The sequence below is a fragment of the Pongo pygmaeus genome, chromosome 17 (genome assembly GCF_028885625.2).
Source record: "Pongo pygmaeus isolate AG05252 chromosome 17, NHGRI_mPonPyg2-v2.0_pri, whole genome shotgun sequence".
In the NCBI taxonomy this organism is placed as follows: Eukaryota; Metazoa; Chordata; class Mammalia; order Primates; family Hominidae; genus Pongo; species Pongo pygmaeus.
The window spans coordinates 31,722,371-31,748,907 of NC_072390.2; the positions used below are offsets into that span (position 1 = coordinate 31,722,371).

General features: G+C 41.0%; 2 protein-coding genes across 19 annotated transcripts in view; one reads left to right on the forward strand and one right to left on the reverse strand.

Annotated features, from left to right (window-relative positions):
* DLGAP1 (DLG associated protein 1) overlaps positions 1-26,537 on the forward strand; it is a 977,987-nt gene that overhangs the window by 906,851 nt on the left and 44,599 nt on the right. The gene's annotated exons all lie outside the window — the stretch shown is intronic.
* On the reverse strand, positions 22,733-23,375 carry LOC129019134 (large ribosomal subunit protein uL13-like). Its single transcript, XM_054461433.2, has one exon. The coding sequence runs from the start codon at positions 23,174-23,176 to the stop codon at positions 22,748-22,750; it is 429 nt and encodes a 142-aa protein (XP_054317408.2). The 5' UTR covers positions 23,177-23,375; the 3' UTR covers positions 22,733-22,747.

The window sequence follows — 26,537 nt, forward strand, 5'->3', positions numbered from 1 at the left end:
TATTATATACATATAGTTAATATATATTTATTAATAAATTATATGTGTGTATATGTAATATATATATAGTGTGTGTGTGTGTATAATATGGCAAAAACCTCAATTACTTTTGCACCAACCTAATATAATTATGCAATGCTGGAAGCCCAGAAAACTGGTACAATCATTCTGGAAACAAATATGACAAAAGTTAGCAATAGTTACACATCTATCTGTACCAACTGACCCAAAAATCACACTCTTGGGGCTTGAATTAAATTACTCAATGAAAGGTAAACAATTGTGAAACATTATTTATCATTATAAAAGAAAAACACTAATTATCAAAAAACCGATAATAGCATGCTTTTGTAATTTATAGCACCTCACCAAGGTAAATTATTATACAGCTATTAAATATCATTTATTTAAAAAGGTGGAGAAACATGGGGAAATTCCCATGATACAATGTTAGGTGAAAAAGTTTAATATATAATATCCATGCATAGTGTTCATGCAGATGGACAAGGACTGAAATGTAATACGTACAAATGGTAGGTTTAGGAGTGACTTTTTTCTTCTACTCTAAAAAGTTTTAGTAATCATTTTTTTTGTTTGTTTGTTTTTGTGTGTGTTTTTTTTGAGATGGAGTCTCACTCTGTCGCCCAGGCTGGGGTGCAGTGGCGCAATCTTGGCTCACTGCAACCTCCGCCTCCTGGGTTCAAGCGATTCTCCTGATTCAGCCTCCCGAGTGGCTGGGACTACAGGCACGCACCATCACCCCCAGCTAATTTTTGTATTTTTAGGAGAGACGGGGTTTCACCATGTTGGCCAGGATGGTTTCGATCATCTTGACCTCGTGATCCACCCACCTTGGCTTCCCAAAGGGCTGGGATTACAGGCGTGAGCCACCGCGCTGGGCCGGTAATCATTGCTTTAATGTACTAGGCATATGTTTCTTTATTAAGTGCTTTAGAAAAATTTTTGAAAGTATACATTTAGTAGAGATTAAAGAAAATATATTCCTGGCCATGGGCAGTGGCTCACCCAGCACTTTGGGAGGCCGAGGTGGGTGGATCACTTGAGGTAAGGATTTCAAGACCACCCTGACCAACATGGTGAAACCCATCTCTACTAAAAAATTACAAAAATTAGCTGTGCGTGGTGGTGGGTTCCTGTAATCCCAGGAACTCGGGAGGCTGAGGCAGGACAATCGCTTTAACCCGGGAGGCAGAGATTGCAGTGAGCCAAGATCACGCCATTGCACTCCAGCCTGGGTGGCAGAGCAGACTGTGTCTTAAAAAGAAAAAGAAAATATATTCCTCCATTTCCCACCAGCCCAGCTTGGTGCCTTTTCTCAATGATGTAGTGGTTGACAGCACAGACTCTTGAGCCAGAACACCAAATCCTGGCTGTGCCCCTTACTAGCTGAGGGGCCATAAGCAAATTACTACCCATCTTTGTGCCTTTGTTTCCTTATATGTAAAAAGGGGGTTACAAGCAGTTTCCACTATAAGCTAAAAGGAACTCAGAAGTCACCACTCCATCTTAGCAAGTAAAAATCTCAACAAACTAAAAAATCAACATTTCTTTGTATGTCTCTCAGAGAAGGGAGGTCACAGGGCACACTGCTTCTCCCAAAATTGGAGAAACAGACAGACAGATACAGAGAATTACAACTTACTGGTGTAGAAGAAATGTCTGCAGGAACCAGCACAGGGTAAGAAAACGTAAGCAGTAACTGAAGAATTGTTGGAGGCTCAATACTGACAACTCTGAGAGTTAAAAGCTCCAAGGAAACCCAGTCATAGGGAGAGCTCACACTTTTGTGAGTTTTACCTCCAGGAACTCTACCAGGTCCTCATAGTGAGTATCAGAGAAAAAAATCTCCTTGTGCTTCCAGAAAGGGGAAGGAAAAAAGAACTACCTTGAAATATGCCAGCACATTCTCTTCTTATTCACAAGGCCTGTAGGCAGCAGAAATTATTTTACCAGAACCTTTTGCTGGCTGGGGTTTTATCAGAGCCTAGAACCTACCTGGGGGAAGGAAAACACTCAGCTCTAGTTCCCTCTAGCCTTCACACGGGGGAAGGGACATACCCAACCTCAGCCCCCTTCAGGCATCTTATCCCACGTAAGAGAAAAAAAAATAAAAACAACTGAGAAACACTGATGAAGTTCACAGTCCAGGAGCACAGGCTCACCAAAAGGCTGAGACTAATCATAGAACTGCAGAGCACTTTTCCCTCACACACACCTTACCAGTGCATTACTAAATGCCAATTTACCACAGTTCCTTTCACCCAGTACATCATGCTCACTTTTCAAAAAATTACAAGGCATACTAAAAGGTAAAAAACACAGTTTGAAGAGATGGAACAAGCATCAGAACCAGAGTCAAATATGGCAGGAATGTTGGAACTACCAGGCCAAGATTTTTTTAAAAATTATGATTAATATGCTAAGGGCTCTAATGAAAGAAGCAGAACATGTAGGGAGATGGAGAATGAAAAAGATTTCTAAGAGAGATTTAAAAAGAAATGCTGGAGATAAAAAACACTCTAATAGAAACAAATAATATCTTTGATGGGCTCATTAGTAAACTGGACACTAATGTCTAAGCTTGAGGATATAACAATAGAAACTTCCAAAACTGAAAAGCAAAGAGAAAGAAGACTGATAAAAAGCCAGTTCAGCTGGGCACAGTGGCTCACGCCTGTAATCCCAGCACTTAGGGAGGCCGAGGTGGGCGGATCACCTGAGCTCAGGAGTTCAAGACCAGCCTGGCCAACATGGAGAAACCCCATCTCTACTAAAAATAAAAAATTAGCCGGGTGTGGTGGCACATGCCTGTAATCCCAGCTACTTGGGAGGATGAGGTAGGAGAATTGCTTGAACCCGGGAGGTGGAGGTTGCAGTGAGCCGAGATCGCGCCACTGCACTCCAGCCTGGGCAACAAGAGTGAAATTCCATCCCAAAAAAAAAAATAAAAGCCAGAACAGATTATCTGAGAACGGTGAGACAGCTACAACAGGTGTAACTTTACATGAGAGAGGAATACAAGAAGGAGAGGAAGGAGAAAGGAACAGAAGCAATATTAGAAGTAATAATAACAGAATTCCCCCAAATTAATGTCAGACACCTCAGACTCAGGAATCTCAGAGAATACCAAGCAAGATAAATGCCAAAACAAACAAACAAACACAAACCAAAAAACTACACCTAAGTATATTATATTCAAACTTCAGGAAAATAAAAGACTTTAAAAATCTTGAAAAAAGTGAGAGGGAAAGAACATCTTACCTATAGAGGAGCAAAGATAAGAACTAGGCACGGTGCAGTGGCTCACATCTGTAATCCCAGAATTTTGGGAGGCTGAGGTGGGCGGATCACTTCAGCCCAGGAGTTCGAGACCAACCTGGGCAACATGGCAAAATCCCATCTCTACAAAAAATACAAAAAGTTATCTGGCTGTGGTGCATGCCTGTGGTCCCAGTTACTCAGTAGGCTGAGGTGGAAAGATTGCTTGAGCCTGGGAAGTGGAGGTTATAGCGAGCTGAGATCACACCACTGAATTCCAGCCTCAGTGACGGAGAGAGACCCTGTCTCAAAAATAAACAAACAGAAAAAACAAACAAAAAAGATAAAACATAGGAGTTATATCTGGCCAGGCGCGGTGGCTCTCGCCTGTAATCCCAACATTTTCGGAGACAGAGTGAGACTTAGTCTCAAAAAAAAAAAAAAAAATTAACCAGGCGTGGTGGTGCATGCCTGTAATCCCAGCTACTTGGGAGGCTGAGGCAGGAGAATCACTTGAACCCAGGAGATGGAAGCTGCAGTGAGCCGAGATCATGCCACTGCACTCCAGCCTGGGCGACAGAGTGAGACTCCATCTGAAAAAAAAAGGGAGAGAAGAGGGCTTGTGCAGGGAAATTCCCATTTTTAAAGCCATCAGATCTCATGAGACCCATTCGTTATCATGATAACAGCATGGGAAAGACCCGCCCCCATGATTCAATCACCTCCTGCCAGGTTCCTCCCACAACATGTGGGAATTGTGGGAGTTACAATTCAAGATGAGATTTGAGTGGGGACACACAAAACCATATCAGTTGCCCAGGATGGACTTGAACTCCTGGCCCTAAGCAATCCTTCCACCACAGCCACTTGAGTAACTGTGAGCACACAGATATAATTATTATTATTATTATTATTTGAGATGGAGTTTTTGCTCTTGTTGCCCAGGCTGGAGTGCAATGGCATGATTTCGGCTCACTACAACCTCTGCCTCCCAGGTTCAAGCAGTTCTCCTGCCTCAGTCTCCTGAGTAGCTGGGATTACAGGTGCCTGCCACCACGCCTTGCTAATTTTTGTATTTTTAGTAGAGACAGGGTTTCTCCATGTTGGCCAGGCTAGTCTCAAACTCCTGACCTTGTGATCTTCCCGCCTCGGCCTCCCAAAGTGCTGGGATTACAGACGTGAGCCACGGTGCCCGGTTACCCTCTTCTCTTGTCTGCCACCATGTGACATGTGCTTTTCACCTTACGCCATGATTGTGAGGCCTCCCCAGCCACATGGAACTGTAAGTCCTATAAACCTCTTTCTTTTGTAGATTGCCCAGTATCAGGTATGTCTTTATCAGCAGCGTTAAAACGGACTAATACAGCGACATAGCGAGGCTTAGTCTCTATAAAAACACTCAAAAACGCAAAAAATTGAAAGAAATATATCCAACTTCTCGGAAACCATGCAAGAACGGAGTGAAATATTTAAAGTATTAGGAGAATAAAAAACCAAAAACACCCATCTATAATTTTGTACCCTGTGAAATTATCCTTAAAAGTGAAAGAAAAATAAAGACTATTTCAGATAAACAAAAATTGAGGGAATTTGTTGCCAGCGGACCTTCAAGAAACGTTAAGAAGTTCTTCTGAGAGAAGGAAAATGACATAGGTCAGAAACGAAAATCAAAACTTTCATTTTTCTCTTCTTTTTTTTTTTTTTGGAGATGGAGTCTCGCTCTGTCACTCAGGAAGGAGTGCAGTGGCAGGATCTGGGCTCACTGCAACCTCCGCCTCCCAGGTTCAAGCGATTCTCCTGCCTCAGCCTCCTGAGTAGTTAGGATTACAGGCACCCGCCACCACATCTGGCTAATCTTTTTTGTATTTCTTTTTTTTAGTAGAGACGGTGTTTCACCATGTTGGACAGGCTGGTCTCGAACTCCTAATCTCTGGTGATCCGCCCACCTCAGCCTCCCAAAGTGCTGAGATTATAGGCATGGGCCACTGTGCCCAGCTCATTTTTCTCATTCGTAATTGATCTAACAGATAAGTTTGCTCAAAATAGCAATAGCAAAAATGTATTTAAATACATGTACATTTATTTATTTATGTATAAGTGAAATGAATGGCAGCAATGATACAAGGAATAAGTGGTAGGAATTGGAAATATTTAATTATTACAAAGTACTTGCAAAACCTGTGAAGTATCATAGTGTTATATGAAAGTGGATTGGATTCGTGGTAAATACATAATGCAAACTCTAGGGTAACCACTAAAAAGAGGTAAAAGAGAAGTAAAATTAGTATGCTAAGAAAGGAGAGAAAATTCAATCACATAAATGCTCAATGGAAAATTATTAACAGCAGAAAAAATGTGAAATACAAAAATAAGAAGAGCAAAGGCAAAAAAATAGAAAATAGTAACAAATATGGTAGATGTTAATCCGACTAGATAAATAATCAACTTAACCCTTTTCCCATTTAGAAAAAAATGTGCAGCTTGCTGCCAACGCTCATTTAATTTTACATAAACATGCTTTTTTTTTTTTTGAGACTGAGTCTTGCTCTGTCACCCAGGCTGGAGTGCAGTGGCACAATATTGGCTCACTGCAACCTCTGCCTCCTGGGTTCAAGCAATTCTCCTGCATCAGCCTCCCGAGTAGCTGGGATTACAGGCACGCGCCACCACACCTGGCTAATTTTTTTTTTTTTTTTTTTTTTTTGAGATGGAGTTTCGCTCTGTCACCCAGGCTGGAGTGTAGTGGCATGATCTCAACTCACTGCAACCTCCGCCTCCCGGGTTCAAGCGATTCTCCTGCCTCAGCCTACCGAGTAGCTGGGATTACAGGCACACACCACCACACCCAGCTAATTTTTGTAATTTTAGTAGAGACAGGGTTTCACTGTTCTGGCCAGGATGGTCTTGATCTCCTGACCTCGTGATCCGTCATCTCACCCTCCCAAAGTGCTGGGATTACAGGCGTGAGCCACTGCGCCTGACCCATTTTTCTCGTTCTTAACTGATCTAACAGATAAGTTTGTTCAAAATACTAATAGCAAAAATGTATTTAAATATATGTACATTTATTTACTCACATATAAATGAAATGAATGGCAGCAATGATACAAGGAACAAGTGGTAGGAATTGGAAATTATTAATTATTACAAAGTACTCGCAAAACCTGTGAAGTGTCATAGTGTTATATGAAAGTGGATTGGGGCCTGGAGCGGTGGCTCATGCCTGTAATCCCAGCACTTTGGGAGGCTGAGACAGGTGGATCACGAGGTCAGGAGTTCAAGACCAGCCTAGACAATATGGTGAAACCCCATCTCTACTAAAAATACAAAAATTAGCTGGGCATGGTGGCACTTGCCTATAGTCCCAGCTACTCGGCAGGCTGAGGCAGAAGAATCACCTCTACCAGGAGGCAGAGGTTGCAGTGAGCTGAGATCGTGCCACTGCAACCCAGCCTGGGTGACAGAGCGAGACTCCGTAAAAAAAAAAAAAAAAAAAAAAAAAGTGGATTGGATTCGTGGTAAATGCATAACGCAAACTCTAGGGCTCTAGGGTAACCACTGAAAAGAGGTAAAAGAAAAATAAAATTAGTATGCTAAGAAAGGAGAGAAAATTCAATCATATAAATGCTCAATAGAAAACTACTAAAAGCAGAAAAAATGTGAAAGACAAAAATAAGAAGAAAGAACAAAGGCAAAAAAACAGAAAATAATAACAAATATGGTAGATGTTAATCCAACTAGATAAATAATCAGTTTAACCCTTTTCCCATTTAGAAAAAATGTGCAGCTTGCTGCCAGCGCTCATTTAATTTTACATAAACACACTCCTTGAGGCTGAAGCAAATATGACTGATTTTCAATGTGAAAATAAAATGTAAAAACTGTTCTTCGAGTCATTTCTAAACAGAACTAACATCAGAATCATCTGACTCATCAGAATCATCTATTTCAGAAAAATTGGATTCATCAAGTGAGTCTTGGCCACAACTCTTTGAGGACAATGTTAATGTCATGTGTAGGAATGCTACGTTTTCCAGGATTTGCCATTTTTCAGCAATGGAGAATTACTGTATTTTCTAAATGGAAATACCACTACTAAGACCAGAATGCTATAAATAGGATGATGTCTTTGTTTCCAAAGTCAATATACTAGAGCAATGTGAAAATAATAATAAAACAAAATATTTTGTGGCAAAGTTATTTTGGGTTAAAGGCTGTAGCTGCAGGTGCCACCAGCAAGTATTCTCAGGGCAAATAGGAACAGGGTTAAACATTAGTATTTTACTTACACCATTAAAAGACAGAGATTGTCAGAGTGGATAAGAAAACAAGACTTAACTATATATTGTCTACAAGAAACTCACTTTAAATATAAAGACAGATATAGATTAAAAAGTAAAGGAATGCAAAAAGAGAAAATGTCTAGCACTAATAAAAAGAAAGTGGGAGTAGAAATGTTAATCTTAGACAGAGCAGACTTCAGAGCAAAGAAAATTATCAGGGATAAAGATGATGATAAAGGGGTCAATTCTCAAAGAAGACATAAAAATCTTTAACATGTATGCACTACCAACAGAGTTTCAAAATACATGAATTCTAGCTGGGTCCGGTGGCTAATACCTGTAATCCTAGCACTTTGGGAGGCCAAGGTGGGTGGATCACTTGAGGTCAGGAGTTCGAGACCAGCCTGGCCAACATGGTGAAACTCCATCTCTACTAAAAATACAAAAAATAGCCGGGTGTTGTAGCACGTGCCTGTAGTTCCAGCTACTTGGGAGGCTGAGGCAGGAGAGTCACTTGAATCCAGGAGGTGGATGTTGCAGTGAGCCAAGAGCACTTCAGCCTGGGTGACAGAGTGAGACTCAGTCTCAAAACAAACAAACAAACAAAAACTACAAAATACATGAGTTCTTGAATTGATAGAACTGCAAGGAGAAAAAGATGTATCTACTATTATAATTGGAGACTTCAACAATTCTCTATCAGAAATGGACAGATCAAGAAGGCAGAACATCAGTAAGGACATAGTTGAATGCAACAACACTATTGAACAACTAGATATAGTTAACATCTATAGACTACTTCATCCAACAACAACAGATTACACATTCTTCTCAAGCTCATATGGAACATTCACCTAGATAGAGCAGAACATATTCTGGGTCATAAAACAGATCTTAACTTTTTTTTTTTTTTTTTTTGAGATGAAGTTTCGCTCTTGTCCCCCAGGCTGGAGTGCAATGGTGCGATCTTAGCTCACTGCAACCTCTGCCTCCTGGGTTCAAGCAACTCTTTTGCCTCAGCCTCCCGAGTAGCTGTGATTACAGGCGCCTGCCACCACGCCTGGCTAATTTTTGTATTTTTAATAGAGACGTGGTTTCACCACGTTGGCCAGGCTGGTCATGATCAAATTTTTAAAATTATAAATCATATCATATCTGCTCTCAGGCCACAGTAGAATTAAACTAGAAATCAACAACAGAAAGATAGCTGGAAATTCCCCAAATACTGAGATTTAACAGCACACTTCTAAATTACAAATGAGTCAAATAAATCTCAAGAAACTAAATATTTTGAAATAAATGGAAATACAACTTTTTTTTTTTCTTTTGAGACGAAATCTCACTCTGTCGCCCAGGCTGGAGTGCAGTGGTGCAATCTCAGTTCACTGCAACCTCCACCTCCCGAGTTCAAGCAATTCTCCTCCCTCAGCCTCCCGAGTAGCTGGGACTACAAGGACACGACACCACGCCCAGCTAATTTTTATATTTTTTTAGTAGAGACGGAGTTTCACCGTATTGGCCAGGCTGGTCTCAAACTCCTGACCTCGTGATCCACACGCCTCAGCCTCCCAAAGTGCTGGGATTACAGGCGTGAGCCACCGCACCCGGCAGAAATACAACCTATTGAAATTTATGGAATGCAGCAAAAGCAGTGGTTAGAGGGACAGTTATAGCATTGATTGCGTGTATTAGAAAAGAAGAACAATTTAACATCAACTATTTAAGCTTCCACCATAGGACACTAGAAAAAGAAGAGCAAGTTAAATCCAAAATAAACACAAGAAAAGAAATAAATAAAATTAGAACAGAAATCATGAAATTGAAAATAGTAATCAATAGAGAAAAATCAACAAAACCAAAACCTGACTCCGAAAAGATTAATAAAATGATAAGCCTTTAACCAGGCTAACTAAGAGAGAAGGCACAAATTACTCTTATAATATCAGACTTGAGCAATCCATATGCCTTGGCCTCCCAACGTGTTGGGATTAGAGGCATGAACCACCTTGCCTAGTCAACAGTTTCTTACAAAACTAAATATATGCTTTACCATACAAGTCAGCAATTTTGTTTCTTGGAATTTATCCAAATGAATTGAAAACTTATATTCACTCAAAATCCTGCACATGGTTATTTATAACACCTGTATTTCTAATTACCCAAACTTGGAACCAATCAAGTTGTCCTTTAGTAGGTGAATGGATAAATAAACTGTGGTACATACAGATAATAGAATATTATTCAGCACTAAAAGTAATAAGCTATCGAGCCACAAAAAGACATGGGAAAAACGTCAACGTATTATTACTAAGTGAAACAAGCCAATCTGAAAAAACTATATACTGTATGATTCCAACTATGTGACACCCTGGAAAAGGCAACGAGACAGTAAAAAGATGACTAGTTGCCAGGGGTTGGGAGGAAGGAGGTATGAATAGGCTGAGGATGTCTAGGGCAGTGAAACAATTCTGAATGTATAATGCAATGGTGGATACGAGAATATACAACACAAAGAGTAACCCTACTGTAAACCATGGACTTTGGGTGATAATGACAGCCAGTGTAGGTTCCTGAACTGCACCAAAAGTGCCACTCTAGTGTGAAATGTGGATATTAGTTGAGGCTGTGTGTGTGTCAGGGGAAGGGGTGTATGGGAGTTCTCTACTTTGTGCTCAATTTTGCTGTGAGCCTAAAACTGTTCTAAAAAAACAAAGTTTATTAATTTTAAAAAGGGGTTGGAGGAAAGTGGATTATAGCATTAACCTCAGTGTGTTGTCCTGGGGTGTTTTGTTTAATATATGTAAAACTTTTAGAGCAATACCTGATATATACAATGCTCTGCATGTTTCCTAGTCTATTAAGCACTCAAACAGAATCTCTCTAAAGAAAGAAGTTTCAAGAAAATAATTATGCTGCCTTTTCTTCAAAAGAAAGGGGGAGAAAGTCATCTCCTTTACTTCAAACATTTCTCCTGCAATCAGCCATTCTATCTTTCCAATTTTTTTTAATTTTTTTATTTTATTTTTTTTGAGACGGAGTTTTGCTCTTGTTGCCCAGGCTAGAGTGCAATGGTGTGATCTTGGCTCACTGCAACCTCCGCCTCCTGGGATCCAGCGATTCTTCTGCCTCAGCCTCCCAAGTAGCTAGGATTATAGGTGCACGCCACTACACCTGGCTAATTTTGTATTTTTAGTAGAGATGGGGTTTCACCATGTTGGTCAGGCTGGTCTCGAACTCCTGACTTCAGATGATCCGCCTGCCTCGGCCTCCCATAGTGCTGGGATTACAGACGTGAGCCACTGCCCCCGGCCTCAAATTTCATTTCCACAAGAATGCTAAATATTGCATTATTTGGTCATACATAGTAGCAACGTAAAAAACTTCATACGAGCTATTTTTATCATTTTTTTAAAAGTTGAACATTATTTGAATTATTGAAGTTTGTAGAATGGTCAGTTCCTCAGTAAAGTGAGTAAAATATTTAAAACTCATCCCCAAAATGGTTGGCAGGCCAATTTTAGTACTTAGCTTTCCAAAACATACCCTTCTTCAAAAGTCACTTTATAGTTAACCACTGTAAAGTAAATAAGCATTTAAATTGATGTTAATGATTGTTTTCAACCTCTCCAAAAGAAATCCATTGTCAAACAGGAAGAAGGGATTACCAATACCTTCTGTCTCTAACTTAATTCTTTTATGATTTTGCTGGTTGTAATTCATTTAGATAGGATCTTAAAAAGCAGTATCGGGCAGATGGGATTACTTAATGACAGCTGAGGGATTTTTTTTTTCAATTATCTGGTGATAAAGATGAGGCTGTTGTTTTCACACTGAATGGCCAGTAACAACTTATCTCTTCCTTTTTCAAATAAACAGACTGATAAAAGACAGCAACCTAACAAAAAGTGAGAAAAAGAAAGAAAATTGAGCTGAGAAAGAGATAGTGCAAAGAAATGATTAAAAGACCTTGTAAGAGGCCAAGGGACTCATTTCCTTTTGAATCAATTACAATTTAGGAACAAAAAACTAACCCAGCAAGGCCCACCTAACTGATTGATCTATTAAGGAGTAGACTTGTAAATTTAGTGTGGTTTTCAGTGTTCCAAATCAAAACAAAAAGAAGTAAGTTAAAAACTCGTTAGTAAAAACTAAAATGCACCAGGTAGCCCTATCTGCTTCAATAATAGGAGTTGAAATGGAGCATCACAAATATCCCTGTTACATTTGCAGGCCACCATGACATTCTCAAAATGCCATGGATCGCAAATGCACATTGTCCATTCTCTGGGGCTGCCTCGTGGTGGGGACCGTGGACAGAGGAATGCTGTCTAAAGATCACTAGTTTAAATGCCGTGGCAGCAGGAAGCCAGGGATAATGAATGCATATGCCGTTTTGAAAGGAGACTGCTTCTCTCAAGCCAGTGCAGAAACCCATCATCTTCATCAAACATTAGCTGTTTTCCCCCAATTCCTGTTTCACAGGTCAGCTAGTGGTAGCGCTCTATAGGACACACGTAGCATGTGTTTGCTGATATGCAGGACTGATCCTAAGTAAAGCAGGCCAATCTTGGCAACACCTCCCCAAGGGGCACTCACCTCTGCCAGTGCCCCCATGCAGAAGTCTCCAGCATCATGTCCCGATTGTCTCTCATCCTTTTGATGGTCCCCAGGAATTTGTATGAGGTCTTTTTGTCTTTCAGGCTGATAATTAGCAAATCTAGTAAGCCAATCCTTTCTGTTGACTTAGGTGAGAAAGCTAAGAGGCTCCCAGGAATCTCCCATTTCCTTCCAAATAACAATTCTATTTTAACTTCAAACTAGACTTTCTTACATTAGCCCATTAGTGACTCTAAGACTCCAGCAGTGGACACAAAGAGGAAGAATATTACTGTTTTCATTACAAAAGTAGTATGTAAATTTACTTGGAAGAAAACATATCTTAACATATTAACAGTTTTTAACTTTGATAGGCTTTGGAGTAATTTTTTAAAAAACTATGTGTGGGCTGGGTGTGGTGGCTCACGCTTGTAATCCCAGCACATTGGGGGACCGAGGTGGGTGGATCACCTGAGGTCAAGAGTTTGAGACCAGCCTGGCCAACATGGTGAAACCCTGTCTCTACTAAAAATACAAAAATTAGCCAGGCATGATGGCTCACATCTGTAATCCCAGATTACAGGAGGCTGAGGCAGGAGAATTGCTTGAACCCGGAAGACGGAGGTTGCAGTGAGCCAAGATCACGCCATTGCACTCCATCCTGGGCGACAGAGCGAGACTCTCTCTCAAACAAACAAACAAAAAACAAAAAAACTATGTGTATGTGTATCTTCTTTTTACGTATTATCTACCTTTTCCACAGTAATTACATATTATTGAACAATGCAATTAATGATAAGATAAACAAAGTAGTATTCACATTGTAAAAATGTATAAATTACAGAAATAAAGTCCCCCATAATCCTATCCATTAACCATGAACCAATAAATAAGTATATTTTTACCCACACTTTTTCCATGAACATTTAAAAAGTTGGTGAAATAACCCTATGTATACAGTCTTATAACATCTTTAAAATCAACAAACATTATTTAAAAAGTTTTCTTTTTACTATTGAAAATTCATAACAAACACCTCTTTTAATGAATGCACAATACTCAAATTCATAGGAGGACCATAATTTCTGCCCCTTTCTCCTTCTGCTGGATTATCAACATTACTTTTAGATGATTTCTGTTTAAAGATGGTGAAAAAAAAGGACACACGTATATCTTCAAGGCCTTCTGAAACTAAATGACAATAAAAGGAATTTTTGTTTGTTTTGGCATTAACTCCTAAGGAGGAAGAAAACAAGAGAGAGAAAAACAGCAGCAAAATTCAGCAAGCTAGAAAGCAGATATGGAAGTGATAACTGATTTGGCAGACCAGAGAAAGCTGAATCAAAAGCCGGTAGTGCAGGAATCCAAGATGTAATCCCATTTAAATTTAAGAACCAGCAAAATGCATGTGGATGGGTGGCATTGGGCGCTCTGAAAGTGGGGATGAAGATGGAGCTAAAAAGTCCTTGAATTTTCAGAGCCAAGTGACAGTCCTTCCCTACCCTGACAGAGACTGAGGGTGTCTCTTCTTCAGAGGCTAAACTAAGGGCCTCTGGCCTGGAAGAGACCAGCATAGTTGAGAGCAGGGTGACTATACTGAAAATAGGAGGATTAAGTGAAGATACACAAACAGTGTTGAGGCACACTGCCCTGAAGCCTTCCTAGGCTCGCTCAGCCCCCAGGGTTCCGACAGCAAGGCACAGAACCCTCTATATGGGGAGTGTGGCAGAGTCCATTGTGGAGGGCTGACCCTTCTGAGCCCAAAGACCAAAATATGCTGACATCAGGGATTTTGCAAGATGAAAGCCCAGCCAGATCATCCTACAGTGAGAATTAGAGAGGAGAAGCTCTTCCCAAAAGCATAGACTTCTAAGCTGGGTTTAGTGTGCTTCTCAAGAATGAGAAGACAAGGATCAGCAAACTCAGGGAGATAAGACAAGAGCCAGAAAACTAGAAACAAAAATTGTTCAGGAACATTCAGAAAATTAAAAAGTTATTTTTGAGAGAAAAGAGAGGAAAGGTGAGTAAAGAAGCATCCATGAGGGATGTGGAAGTTGTCAAGGTCTTCCTCAAAGAATCTTCTTATACACCTGGGAGAGATGAGGGAAGGGGCAGAAGTGAAAAGTGCTCCTGGTAGGAGTGGTAGCTCATGCCTAATTCCAGATCTTTAGGAGGCCAAGGCAAGAAGATTGCTTGGGCCCAGGAGTTCAAGACCAGTCTAGGCAACATAGTGAGACCCTCTATCTACAAAAAATAAAAAGAAAGAGAAAAAAAAACAATTTAAAAATAAATTAGCCAAGTGTGATGGCGGATGCCTGTAGTCCCAGCTACTTGGGAGGCTGAGGTGGGAGGATTCCCTTGAGCCTGGGAGGCAGAGGTTGCAGTGAGCTGAGATTGTGCCACTGCACTCCAGCCTGGGTGTCAGAGTGAGACCCTGTCTCAAAAGAAAGAAAAAAAGGAAGGAAAGAAGGAAGGAAGGAAGGAAAGAAGGCAGGGAAGGAAAGACGGGAGGGAGGGTGGGAGGGAGGGAGGAGAGGGAAAAGAAAGAAGGAAAGAGAGAAAGAAAGAGAAAGAAAGGAAAGAAAGAAAAAGGAAAGAAAGAAAGAAAGAAGAAAAGTGCTCATAGAAATAATAGTGGAACTGTGGCTGGGCATGGTGGCACACACCTGTAATCCCAGCACTTTGGGAAGCCTAGGAGGGCAGATCACCTGAGGTCAGAAGTTCAAGACCAGCCTGGCCAACATGGTGAAACCCTGTCTCTACTAAAAATACAAAAATTAGCTGGTCATGGTGGTGGGCACCTGTAATCCCAGCTACTCAGGAGGCTGAGGCAGGGGAATCGTGGAACCTGGGAGGTGGAGGTTGCAGTGAGGCGAGATCGCCACTGCATTCCAGCCTGGGTGTCAGAGCAAGACTTCGTTTACAAAAAAAAAAAAAAAAAGAAAGAAAGAAAGAAAAAAAGAAATAGTAGTAGAACTGAAAAACCCAAAAGGACTTGGAAGATAAATTTCAGAAAAAAAGCATTTTTTATATGTATATAATCTTAGTCAGTTTGGGCTGCCATAACAAAATACAACAAATTGATGTCTTAAACAACAGAAATTTATTTTCTCCCAATTTGGAGGCTAGAGGCATAAGTCTGGTTCTGGTGGGCTGGACGTGGTGGCTCACACCTGTAATCCCAGCACTTTGGGAGGCGTAGGTGGTGGATCACCTGAGGTCAGGAGTTCGAGACCAGCCTGGCCAACATGGTGAAACCCTGTCTCTACTAAAAATACAAAAATTAGCCAGGCGTGGTGGTGGGCCCCTGTAGTCCTAGCTACTCAGAAGGCTGAGGCAGTAGAATCACTTGAGCCCAGGAGGCAGAAGTTGTAGTGAGCTGAGATTGAGCCACTGCACTCCAGCCTGGGCAACAGTGTGAGACTCTGTCTTACACACACACACACAAAAAAGGGTCTGGTTCTGGATCAAGATGTCAGTAGTGCTGATTTCTCATGTGGTCTCTCTCCCTGGCTTGCAAATGGCCATCTTCTCCCTGTGTCTTCATATCGTCTTTCCTCTGTGTGTGTCTGTATCCTAATCTCCTGTTTTTATAAGGACACCAGTCATACTGGATTAGAGCCCACCCTTGGGGCCTCAATCACCTGTTTAAAGGCCCTATGGCCAGGTGCAGTGGTTCACACCTGTAATCCCAACTCTTTGGGAGGCTGAGGCAGGAGGATTGCTTGAGTCCAAGAGTTCAAGACTAGCCTAAGCAAAATAGCCAGACCCTGTCTCTTAAAAAATAAAAAAAATTAGCTGGGTGTGGAGGCATGTGCCTGTAGTCCCAGCTACTTAGGAGGCTGAGGTAGGAGGATGGCTTGAGCTCAGGAAGCTGAGGCTGCAGTGAGCCATGATTGTGCCACTGCACTGCAGCCTAGGTGACACAGTGATACCCTGTCTCAAATAAAAATACAAATTAAAAATAAAGGCTCTGGCCGGGCGTGGTGGCTCGTGCTTGTAACTCCAGCACTTTGGGAGACCGAGGCGGGCAGATCACAATGTCAGGAGTTCGAGACCAGCCTGGCCAACATGGTGATACCCTGTCTCTACTAAAAATACAAAAATTAGCTGGGCACGGTTTTGGCATGCACCTGTAGTCTCAGCTACTTGGGAGGATGAGGCAGGAAAATCGCTTGAACCCGAAAGGTGGAGGTTGTGGTGAGCCAAGATTGTGCCATTGCACTCCAGCCTGGGCAACAAAGCGAGACTCCATCTTAAAAATAAGTAAATAAATAATAAATAAATAAATTAATTAATTAAATGAAGGTCCTAGCTCCAAATACAGTCACACACTAAGGTACTAGGTGTTAGGACTTCAACATATGACTTTAGGGAAGGGGCCCACAATTTGGCCTGTAACACATTCGGCTGTGAATGATATTTCCTGGTCATAATAATATAGTCATAAAAAATAAGTTCTGAATATAGTTATCCAAATTGATAATACAGCTATATCAGGGGAATGGAAAAATACAGGGACATACCGGAAGTGTGTGTGTGTGTGTGTGTGTGTGTGTAAGAAAGAGAGGCCAGGCGTGGTGGTTCATGCCTGTGATCCCTGCACTTTGGGAGGCCGAGGTGCGTGGATCACGAGGTCAGGAGTTCGAGATCAGCCTTACCAACATGGTGAAACCCTGTCTCTACTAAAAATACAAAAATTAGCTGGGTGTCGTGACACGTGCCTGTAATCCCAGCTACTTAGGAGGCTGATGCAGGAGAATCCCTTGAACCTGGGAGGCGGAGGTTGCAGTGAGCTGAGATCATGCCACTGCACTCCAGCCTGGGCAATAGAGTGAGACTTTTTTTCAAAAAAAAAATAAGGAGAGAGAGAGAGTGAGGAATAGGAGTGGTGGAAAGGTGAGAGAAATCTAAATTTTCAGCATTCCTAAGGACAAACACTAAAAAATGTTTAAAGATTTATTTTTGTTATTTAGAAATAGTGTTTAAAGTGGCTGCCTCTGAAGTAGAAAATTGCTCTATAATTGGGCCAGGCATTTCTATTTTTCATAACCAGCCTTTTAGAACCATTTGATATTTTAAAACTGTGCATATATAACTGTGATAACATTTCCTGAAATGGAATAATCCAGACATTTAAAAAATATTCTTTTTTTTTTTTGAGATGGAGTCTCGCCCTGTCGCCCAGGCTAGAGTGTGCAGTGGCGCAATCTCAGCTCACTGCGACCTCCGCCTCCTGGGTTCAAGCGATCCGCCTGCCTCAGCCTCCCGAGTAGCTGGGATTACAGGCATGCGCCAGCACGCCCAGCTAATTTTTGTATTTTTAGTAGAGATGAGATTTCGCCATGTTTGCCAGGCTAGTCTCAAACCTCTGGACTCAAGCAATCCGCCTGTCTCCACCTCCCAAAGTGATGGAATTACAGGCCTGAACCACCTCACCTGGCCTAGTGCAATGTTGAGTAGAAGTCATGAATATGGACATCCTTGCCTTGTTACTGATCTTAGGTGAAAATATGTAGTTTTTCACCTTTAAGTATGATGTGCAGTGGCGCAATCCGAGGTGTACCACCACGCCCAGCTAATTTTTGTATTTTTTGTAGAAACAGCGTTTCACCATGTTGTACAGGCTGAGCTTGAACTCCTGAACTAAAAGCAATCCACACCCCTCTCACACTCCCAAAGTGCTGGATTATAGGCATGAGCCACTGTGCCTGGCTAGCTTTAGGTTTTTTTTTTTTTTCTTTTTATAGATGCCTTTTTATTTACTTGAGGAAGTTCCTTTCTTTTCCTAGTTTGTTGAGAATTATGATCAGGAATAGATGTTGGATTTTGTCAAATGCTTTTTCAACATCTATTGAGATGTTAAAAAGTTTTTCATTTTTAGACTGTTAATATGATGAATTACATTGTTGATTTTTTTTTTAGAAAAATTATAGTAAGATACATATAACACAAAATTTACCATTTAAACCATTTTAAGGTATACAATTCAGTGGCATTAACTACATTTACAACATTGTACAACCATCACCATGACTTAGTTCCAAAATATTTTGATCATCACCAACAGAAATCTCATACCCATTAGTAGTCACTGCATTGCTTTCTCCTCCCAGTCTCTGTAACTACTAATCGGCTTGCTGTCTCTACGGACTTGCCTATTCTAGATATTTCTTATAAATTGAATCATACAATATGTGGCCTTTTGTGTGTAGCCTCCTTCATTTAGTGTGATGTTTTTGAGATTCATCCATGTTGTAGCATGTGTTAGTACTTAATTCCTTTTTATGAGTGAATAATATCCAATTGCCTAGATATACCACATTTTGTTTATTCATTCATCTGTTTATGGATATTTGGGGTTTTAAAAATCTTTCATCTATCTATTTATCCATCATGAATAGAGCTGCTATGAACATTCATGTACCAGTCTTTGAACACCTGTTTTAAATTCCTTTTGATATATACCTAAGAATAGAATTACTAGTTAATATAGGAATTCGTTCCACAGTGGCTGCACCATTTTACCATTCCCACCAACAATGTATGAGGGTTCCAGTTTCTCCACAATCTGGCCAACACTTACTTTCCTCTTTAAATTTTTTTCCCTTATGGCCATCCTAGTGGGTATGAAGTGGCATGTCATTGTGGTGTGGATCTATATATCTGTAATGACTAATAATGTTGATTGTCTTTTCATGTGTCTATTGGCCATTTTTATCTCTTTGGAGAAATGTCTCGTCATGTCCTATGCCTGTTTTTCAATTGGGTTATTTAATTGGGTTGTTTGTCTTTTTGTTGTTGAGTGTTTTAAGAGTTCTTTATACCTTCTGGATACTAGATCCTTATCAATATATGATTTGGAAACATTTTCTCTCATTCTTTTTTTTTTCTGAGACGGAGTCTAGCTCTATCGCCCAGGCTGGAGTGCAGTGGCGCGATCTTGGCTCGCTGCAGGCTCTGCCCCCCGGGGTTCACGCCATTCTCCTGCCTCAGCCTCCCCAGTAGCTGGGACTACAGGCGCCCGCCACCTCGCCTGACTAATTTTTTGTATTTTTAGTAGAGACGGGGTTTCACCCTGTTAGCCAGGATGGTCTTGATCTCCTGACCTCGTGATCCACCTGCCACGGCCTCCCAAAGTGCTGGGATTACAGGCATGAGCCACTGCGCCCGGCTCTCATTTCTGATATTGGTAATATGTGTCCTCTTTTTTTTTTCTTATCTGTCTGCTAAAGGATTATCAATTTTATTAGCTTTTGAAAAGAACCAGCTTTTGATTTCATTATTCTTCTGTATAGTTTTTCTGTTTACTCCTTCATTGATTTCTGCTTTTATCTTATAATTTCCTTTATTCTGTTTACCTTGAGCTGCATTCGTTCTTCTATTTTTAGTTTAAGGTGGAAGCTGAGCATTGATTTGAAACCTTAATTCTTTTTGACTAATGGTGTCTACTGCTTTAACTACATCCTACAAATTTTGATACATTGTTTTTTCTTTTTCATTCGGTTTAAAATACTTTCTATTTTCCTTTTTGATTTTTTTTTTCTTTAACCCATGGGCTACTTAGAAGTGTGTTACCTAGTCTCCAAAAATTTGGGGGTTTTCCAAATATTTTTTAGCTATTGATTTCTATTTAATTCCATTGTGGTCAGACAACATACTTTTTCTTGAACCCCTGAAAATTTATTGAAACTTGTTTTTTGGGCCAAAATATAGTCTATCTTGTTAAACGCTCTGTGTGTACTAGGAAAAAAAATGTGTACTTTGCTTTTTTTTTTTTTTTCTGAGACAAGGTTTGGCACTGTCGCCAAGGCTGGAGTGCAGTGGCTTTATCTCGGCTCACTGCAACCTCTTCCTCCCTGGTCTCAAGGGATCCTCCCACCTCAGTCTCTGGTGTAGCTGGGACTACAGGTGCATGCCACCATGCTCGACTAATTTTTGTAGCGAAGGCGTTTCACCATGTTGCCCAGACTGGTCTCAAACCCCTGGGCTCAGACAACCTGCTTGCCTCAGCTTTCCAATTGCTGAGGTTACAGGCGTGAGCCACCAAGCCTGGCCTGTTTTTTAGTGCAGTGCACTATAAATGCCAATAAGGTCAATATAGCTGCTGAATTCTTCTATATTCTCTAATTTTCTGTCTAGATGTTTTTTAATCAATTATCGAGAAAGTATTGTTGACATATCTGACTGTAATTGTGAATTTGTCTATTTCTTCTAGTAGTTCTATCAGTGCTTACTTTATGTATTTTGAAATTCTTTTATTAAACTCATAAATGTTTAGGAATATTATGGTCTTTTGATGAATTGATCTCTTTATCATTAGAAAACATCCTGTTTCCTACCTGGTAATATTTTTGGATCTCAAACCTACCTTGTCTGATATTAAGACAACCAATCCAGCTTTCTTTTCATTAGTATTACCATGGTGTATCTTTTTTCATCCTTTTACTTTAAACTATTTACATCTCTATTTTTATTTATTTTAGTTTAGTTTAGTTTTTGTGTTTTTAGTAGAGACAGAGTTTCACCATGTTGGCCAGGCTGGTCTCGAACTCCTGGCCTCAAGTGATCTGCCCACCTCAGCCTCCCAAAGTGCTGAGATTATACATATGAACCACGGCTCCCGGCCTATTTATTTCTCTATTTTTGAAGTAGGTTTTTCATAGGCAATATATATTTGGGTTTTGCTTTTCATTTCAATCTTACAACCTCTTCCTTTAAGTTGGAGTGATTAGACCATTTACATTTAATGTGACTGACTGTTGATGTGTTTGGGTTTAAGTATGCCATATTGTATTTATTATTCGTATCTCTTCCTATTTTTCATCTTTTGATGAAATACCTTGAAAAGTATGAAGTATTTGAAAAATACTTCTTTGGGGCTAATTATCTTTCTAAGATTCCATTTCTTTTTTTATTCTTTTTGTTTTGGAGACGGGGTTTTGCTTTGTCACCCAGGCTGCGGTGCAGTGGCGTGATCTCGGCTCACTGCAGCCTCCACCTCCTGGGTTTGACTGATTCTCCTGCCTTGGCCTCCAGAGTAGCTGGGATTATAGGCATCTGCCACCACTCCTGGCTAATTTTTATATTATTAGTGGAGACAGAATTTCACCATGTTGGCCAGGCCAGATTGGTCTCGAACTCCTGACTTCAAGTGATCTGCCCACCTCGGCCTCCCAAAATGTTGGGATTACAGGCATGAGCCACTGTGCCTGGCCTCCATTTATTTTTTTAGTGGAGAAATTAAAATGACTTTATTGTTGTATATATACAAAATAGAATTTAATAGAGGGCAACATTTATTGAATTGTATACACTGCACCTGTAGTCTCAGCTACACAGGAGGTTGAGGTAGGAGAATCCCTTGAGACCAGGGAGGCAGAGGTTGCAGTGAGCTGAGACGGAGCCACTGCATTCCAGCCTGAGTGACAGTGCCAGACCTTGTCTCAAAAATAAATAAATAAATAAATAATAAAATCAAAGTACACATTTTTTTTTCCGAGTACACACAGAGCATTTAACAAGATAGACTATATTTTGGCCCAAAAAACAAGTTTCAATAAATTTTCAAGGGTTCAAGAAAAAGTATGTTGTCTGACCACAATGGAATTAAATAGAAATCAATAGCTAAAATATATTTGGAAAATCCCCAAATTTTTGGAGACTAGGTAACACACTTCTAAGTAGCCCATGGGTTAAAGAAAAAAGTCAAAAAGGAAAATAGAAAGTATTTTAAACCTTTCTTATAGGGCATGACTGCTGGCGATGAATACTTTCAGTTTCTTTTTATTTATTTATTTATTTTTTGAGATGGAGTCTCGCTTTTTCACCCAGGCTGGAGTGCAGTGGCACAATCTCAGCTCACCACAACCGCCACCTCCCGGATTCAAGCAATTCTCATGCCTCAGCCTCCCAAGTACCTGGGACTGCAGGCACATGCCACCACACCTGGCTAATTTTTGTATTTTTAGTAGAGACGGGTTTCACCATGTTGGCCAGGCTGGTCTTGAACTCCTGACCTCAGGTGATCCACCCACCTCAGCCTCCCAGGGTGTTGGGATTACAGGCGTGAGCCACTGTGCCTGGCCTACTTTCAGCTTCTGTATATATATAAAAGTCCTTATTTTGTCTTCATTTTAAAAAGATATTTTTGCCACATACAGCACTCTAGATTAATGGCTATGTTTTTGTTTGTTTGTTTGTTTTCTAAAAAGGAATAAAGATATCCCAGTCTTAGATAGTTCATGCATTGAACCGTACTTAGGTGAATATGGTATTGGGACCCGTGCAGATCTCAGACCTTCGTTCTGTGCAGTTCTCTCCTCTTCCATATGCTGCCATGCAAATTCCAGCTGCCTTGTCCTCCTCATACCCCTAGCAATGTCTTCTTAGTCAGGGAGACTGCCGACTCCCTATCGGGACCACTCCCTGGAAAGTCGCTCCAGTCAGTCAAAGGCCACATTTGTTTTCCATATCTCAGTGATCACTGTTCTTCATTGTCTGATATCAAATGTCTTGAAAACAGTTGTTTCATATATTTTGCCAGGTTTTTTTTTTTTTTTTTGAGGAATTAACAGTCTTTATTGGGCTCAGACCAGGAGTCCATGGGTCTTGAGGACCTCTGTGTATTTGTCAATTTTCTTCTCTACGTTCTTCTCGTCCTGTTTCCGTAGCCTCATGAGCTGTTTCTTCTTCCGGTAGTGGATCTTGGCTTTCTCCTTCCTCTTCTCCTCCAGGGTGGCTGTCACTGCGTGGTACTTCCAGCCAACCTCATGAGCCAGGCGCCCCAGATAGGCAAACTTTCTTGTAGGCTTCAGATGCACAACCTTGAGGGCAGCAGGAACCACCATCCGCTTTTTCTTGTCGTAGGGCTGTGGGATGCCGTCAAACACCTTGAGACGGTCCACAGCGGCCCAGCCTCGCTTGGTCTTGTGGGGCAGCATACCTCGCACGGTCCGCCAGAAGATGCGGCTGGGGGCCCGGAAGTGGTAGGGGCCTCGGGAAGGGTTGGTGTTCATCCGCTTGCGGAGGAAAGCCAGGTACTTCAACTTGTTTCTGTAGAAATTGCCAGAAATGTTGATGCCTTCGCAGCGTACGACCACCACCTTCCGGCCCAGCAGTACCTGTTTAGCCACGATGGTCGCCACGCGGCCCAGGAGATGGCCTCAACCATCAAGCACCAGGACCTGCACCTCCGCCATCTTTGGCAGCAGCTTGGGAAAGATTTTGCCAGGTTTTTAGTTGTTTCAGATAATATAGTAAGTTCAGTCATTCTTACTAGATCATTGCCATGCACAGAAGTCGTCCATGTAGGTTTTATCTGGCCTATATGTAAGTAAGGCAAACCCTGTTATTTAGCACTACGCTCTGGCTTTGAAGGTCTTGGAATGTATCGGAAAAATATTGGAGTCACGGGGCCGGGCACGGTGGCTCACGCCTGTAATCCCAGCACTTTGGGAGGCCGAGGTGGGTGGATCACGAGGTCAGGAGATCGAGACCATTCTGGCTAACATGGTGAAACCCCGTCTCTACTAAAAATACAAAAAATTAGCTGGGTGTGGTGGCGGGCGCCTGTAGTCCCAGCTAAGTGGGAGGCTGAGGCAGGAGAATGGCGTGAACCCAGGAGGCGGAGCTTGCAGTGAGCCGAGATCGCACCTCTGCACTCCAGCCTGGGTGACAGAGCGAGACTCCGTCTCAAAAAAATAAAAATAAAAAATAAAAATTGGAGTCATGGGAACAAAAGAGTACTCTAGTTTAGAGATCCAGGTTGAAAGTCGCTTTACCTCTCTGTCTAAAATTTGGGAGTTGACTACTATTAACGTCAATAACCTTTTTTGGTGTAAGTTCTCTGATTCAACACCGTCAGTGTTTCCTCAACTTTAGGGTTGTGTTACATACAGATAGAGACTCCTAGTTGAAGTTTAGGACCTATGTCCCGGATTTTGCCTTTCTGCTTATTACTATAGTTCCCAGGTAGCTATACTGCTGTCAATCTCCACTTCAGAAACAAGAGATAAGTGTGAATAAGTGTGTGGTACAGGTTCTGGCTTCCTGCCTCCATTCCAACTCGGTTACGTTTCCTAAAGTGAGATATTTCTGATGTATTTTGTAATAATTTATAAAGCAATCATCTCCCATCTTCACAACTGAAAGTGTTAAGGGGAGGCAGAAACTTTGCAATTGTATACTCCTTGGTTCCTTACTGACAGTGTCAAACTGACAAGTGACAACTGTCATTCTTGGTGGTATGCAAAGAAGTTACTGGTCTCATAACAATGTTCTGGAAAGTGAATTCCAGGATGTTATTTTTCTGGTGTATGTATACTTAATATTTTCATCTGTGCCTTTACAAATGATTTATCCACTGTCCAGAATCTTTAGAGATCATCCGAGTGGAATTCAGTGTTGCTGCGAGAACTCTTTTCCTTCAGCATCCAGAAAATCAGAAAGGAAAACTTTTCCTAGAATAAAGGGATGGCAAACCACTCTGTGGCCTCTTTTTCTGCCTCGTCAACTCTCCAGCCTTATCAATTTTTAATAAACAGGTGAAATTGACTCATAGTGAATGTCTAGAGCAAGCTTTGTGTGTTCAGAGGTGTGTATACCTAAAGGGAAAGCCAGGATCTTTTCATTTACGTCAGTGGGGTGGAAATGGGAGCAGATGCATATATTGATGATTTGCGTAAAAGTTTCTGCTCTTTCTGATCTTCTGTTGGTGGAGCAACCTCCTTCTCTCCTAGTATACCTTTTATACATTACACATAACATTTAGACCTCCAGGACATACTTAATGTGAAAGAGAAAAAATGCTGGCATTAAATATGCCTGTGAATGGCACCCACCATTCCAGTAGATCTGTGAATGCACAGACTGAGTCAGAGGTGTTGAAGGAAAGCCCCGGTGACATATTATGAGAGCCACTCCTCATCTCTAGAAACAAATGCCTCAGTGAATAGGACTGTTACCCTTTTTTTTTTTTCACCAATATTGCCTCTGTTTCCATTTGCATTTCCAGAAGTGACCCAATTCTGAGTTTTTAAAATCTTCCTTGCTTTACACATCAAAGCTCACAGCCTTCGTAACTGGGTGGAACAAGCAAGTGGAAAGGTAGCATTGTTTTCTCTTATAGCACAATGTCAGCCACTATAAAAGATCTCTTTTGATCGCAAGGGACTTAAATATGTAAACTTTAGGGCTTGTAGTGATTTGTGCCTTTTCAACTAAGCAGGATATTAAAACATAAAGCCAAAATTGAGGCAACATCTGACAGCCAGTTCAGGGACCACAGACTTGGAAAGGCCTTTGGCAATCAAAAAACATTCCTTCTTTGTCAACCCAGGAGCTTTGGATCAATCCCCACTCTTCAAAGTTGCCTTGGAGTACCTCACAGCCCAGTTACCCACCCTTGAAATTGCACTTGAAAAGTAATCTCTTTTCTTTGCCAAGTTAACAATATCATGACCTAGCCAAATAGTTCCTTACTGTACACCTGAGTTTTAAAGGCGTGGCATTCAGGCGTTTCAAATTTCAAAAGCCTGAAACTTGGCATAACTCCTGACAAGCCTCATAGCTTCCTTTTTTCTTTTCTTTTCCTTTTTTTTCCCTTCTTTTTTCTTTCTGCCATCCCTCCCTCCTTCTCTTTCTCTCTCTCTTTCTTCCTTTTTATGTATTTTTCAAGATAGTTTGCAGAAAGAAGACCATCTGACTCACAAGCCTACGGCCTCCATTTGACAAGACTCAGTAAAACATAGTTGTTAGTGAGACGGCTCATGCTTTGTTAGTTACCTCGGGTCAGTAGCCAAGGAGTGACCTAACCCTCCAGTTGCGGAGGTAAAGCAGTTCCTTCTGGGGCACATTCAGTTCAAGGATGTTTTGTTGAGACTCCTAACCAGGGTTCCTATAGTGACAGCCCATCAAAGGTATTAGCACCTGCCCAGCTGGTGCTAAAAAGAGGCTGGCAGCATGCTGGGCCCTCTCAGAAGTTACCAGATGACAACACGTCCACTCTCATTATTTTCCATTTCCTCCCTTTATTTTATTTGAGAAAAACATCACAATTATTTGGGGTAGAGAAAATTTTTTTATAGAAAGCCTATCCTATTTTCCTTTGCTTTAAAGACATCTTCAAGCATGATGTATTTAAGCAAAGGAATGATGAACATAGAGGATTTGAAATAACTGATGGATGTTTACCTTGAGAGAGTTTTAAAATCTGGTGATAGGACAGTGCTAACCGTATATAAATGGAGGGTAGGAGGGTTCCTCCCACCTGAATTTTTGAACAAGAGATGCTTATGCCTGCGCTCTCCCATGCATGATTCTAATTTGGAAGCTGATCCAAATTAGTAAACCTAAGTAAACCTCTCTTTGGGGAGCTTG

Excerpts from the sequence above, each read along its gene's own strand:
- LOC129019134 (XM_054461433.2), bottom strand. The coding sequence starts at position 23,176 with ATGAACACCAACCCTTCCCGAGGCCCCTACCACTTCCGGGCCCCCAGC.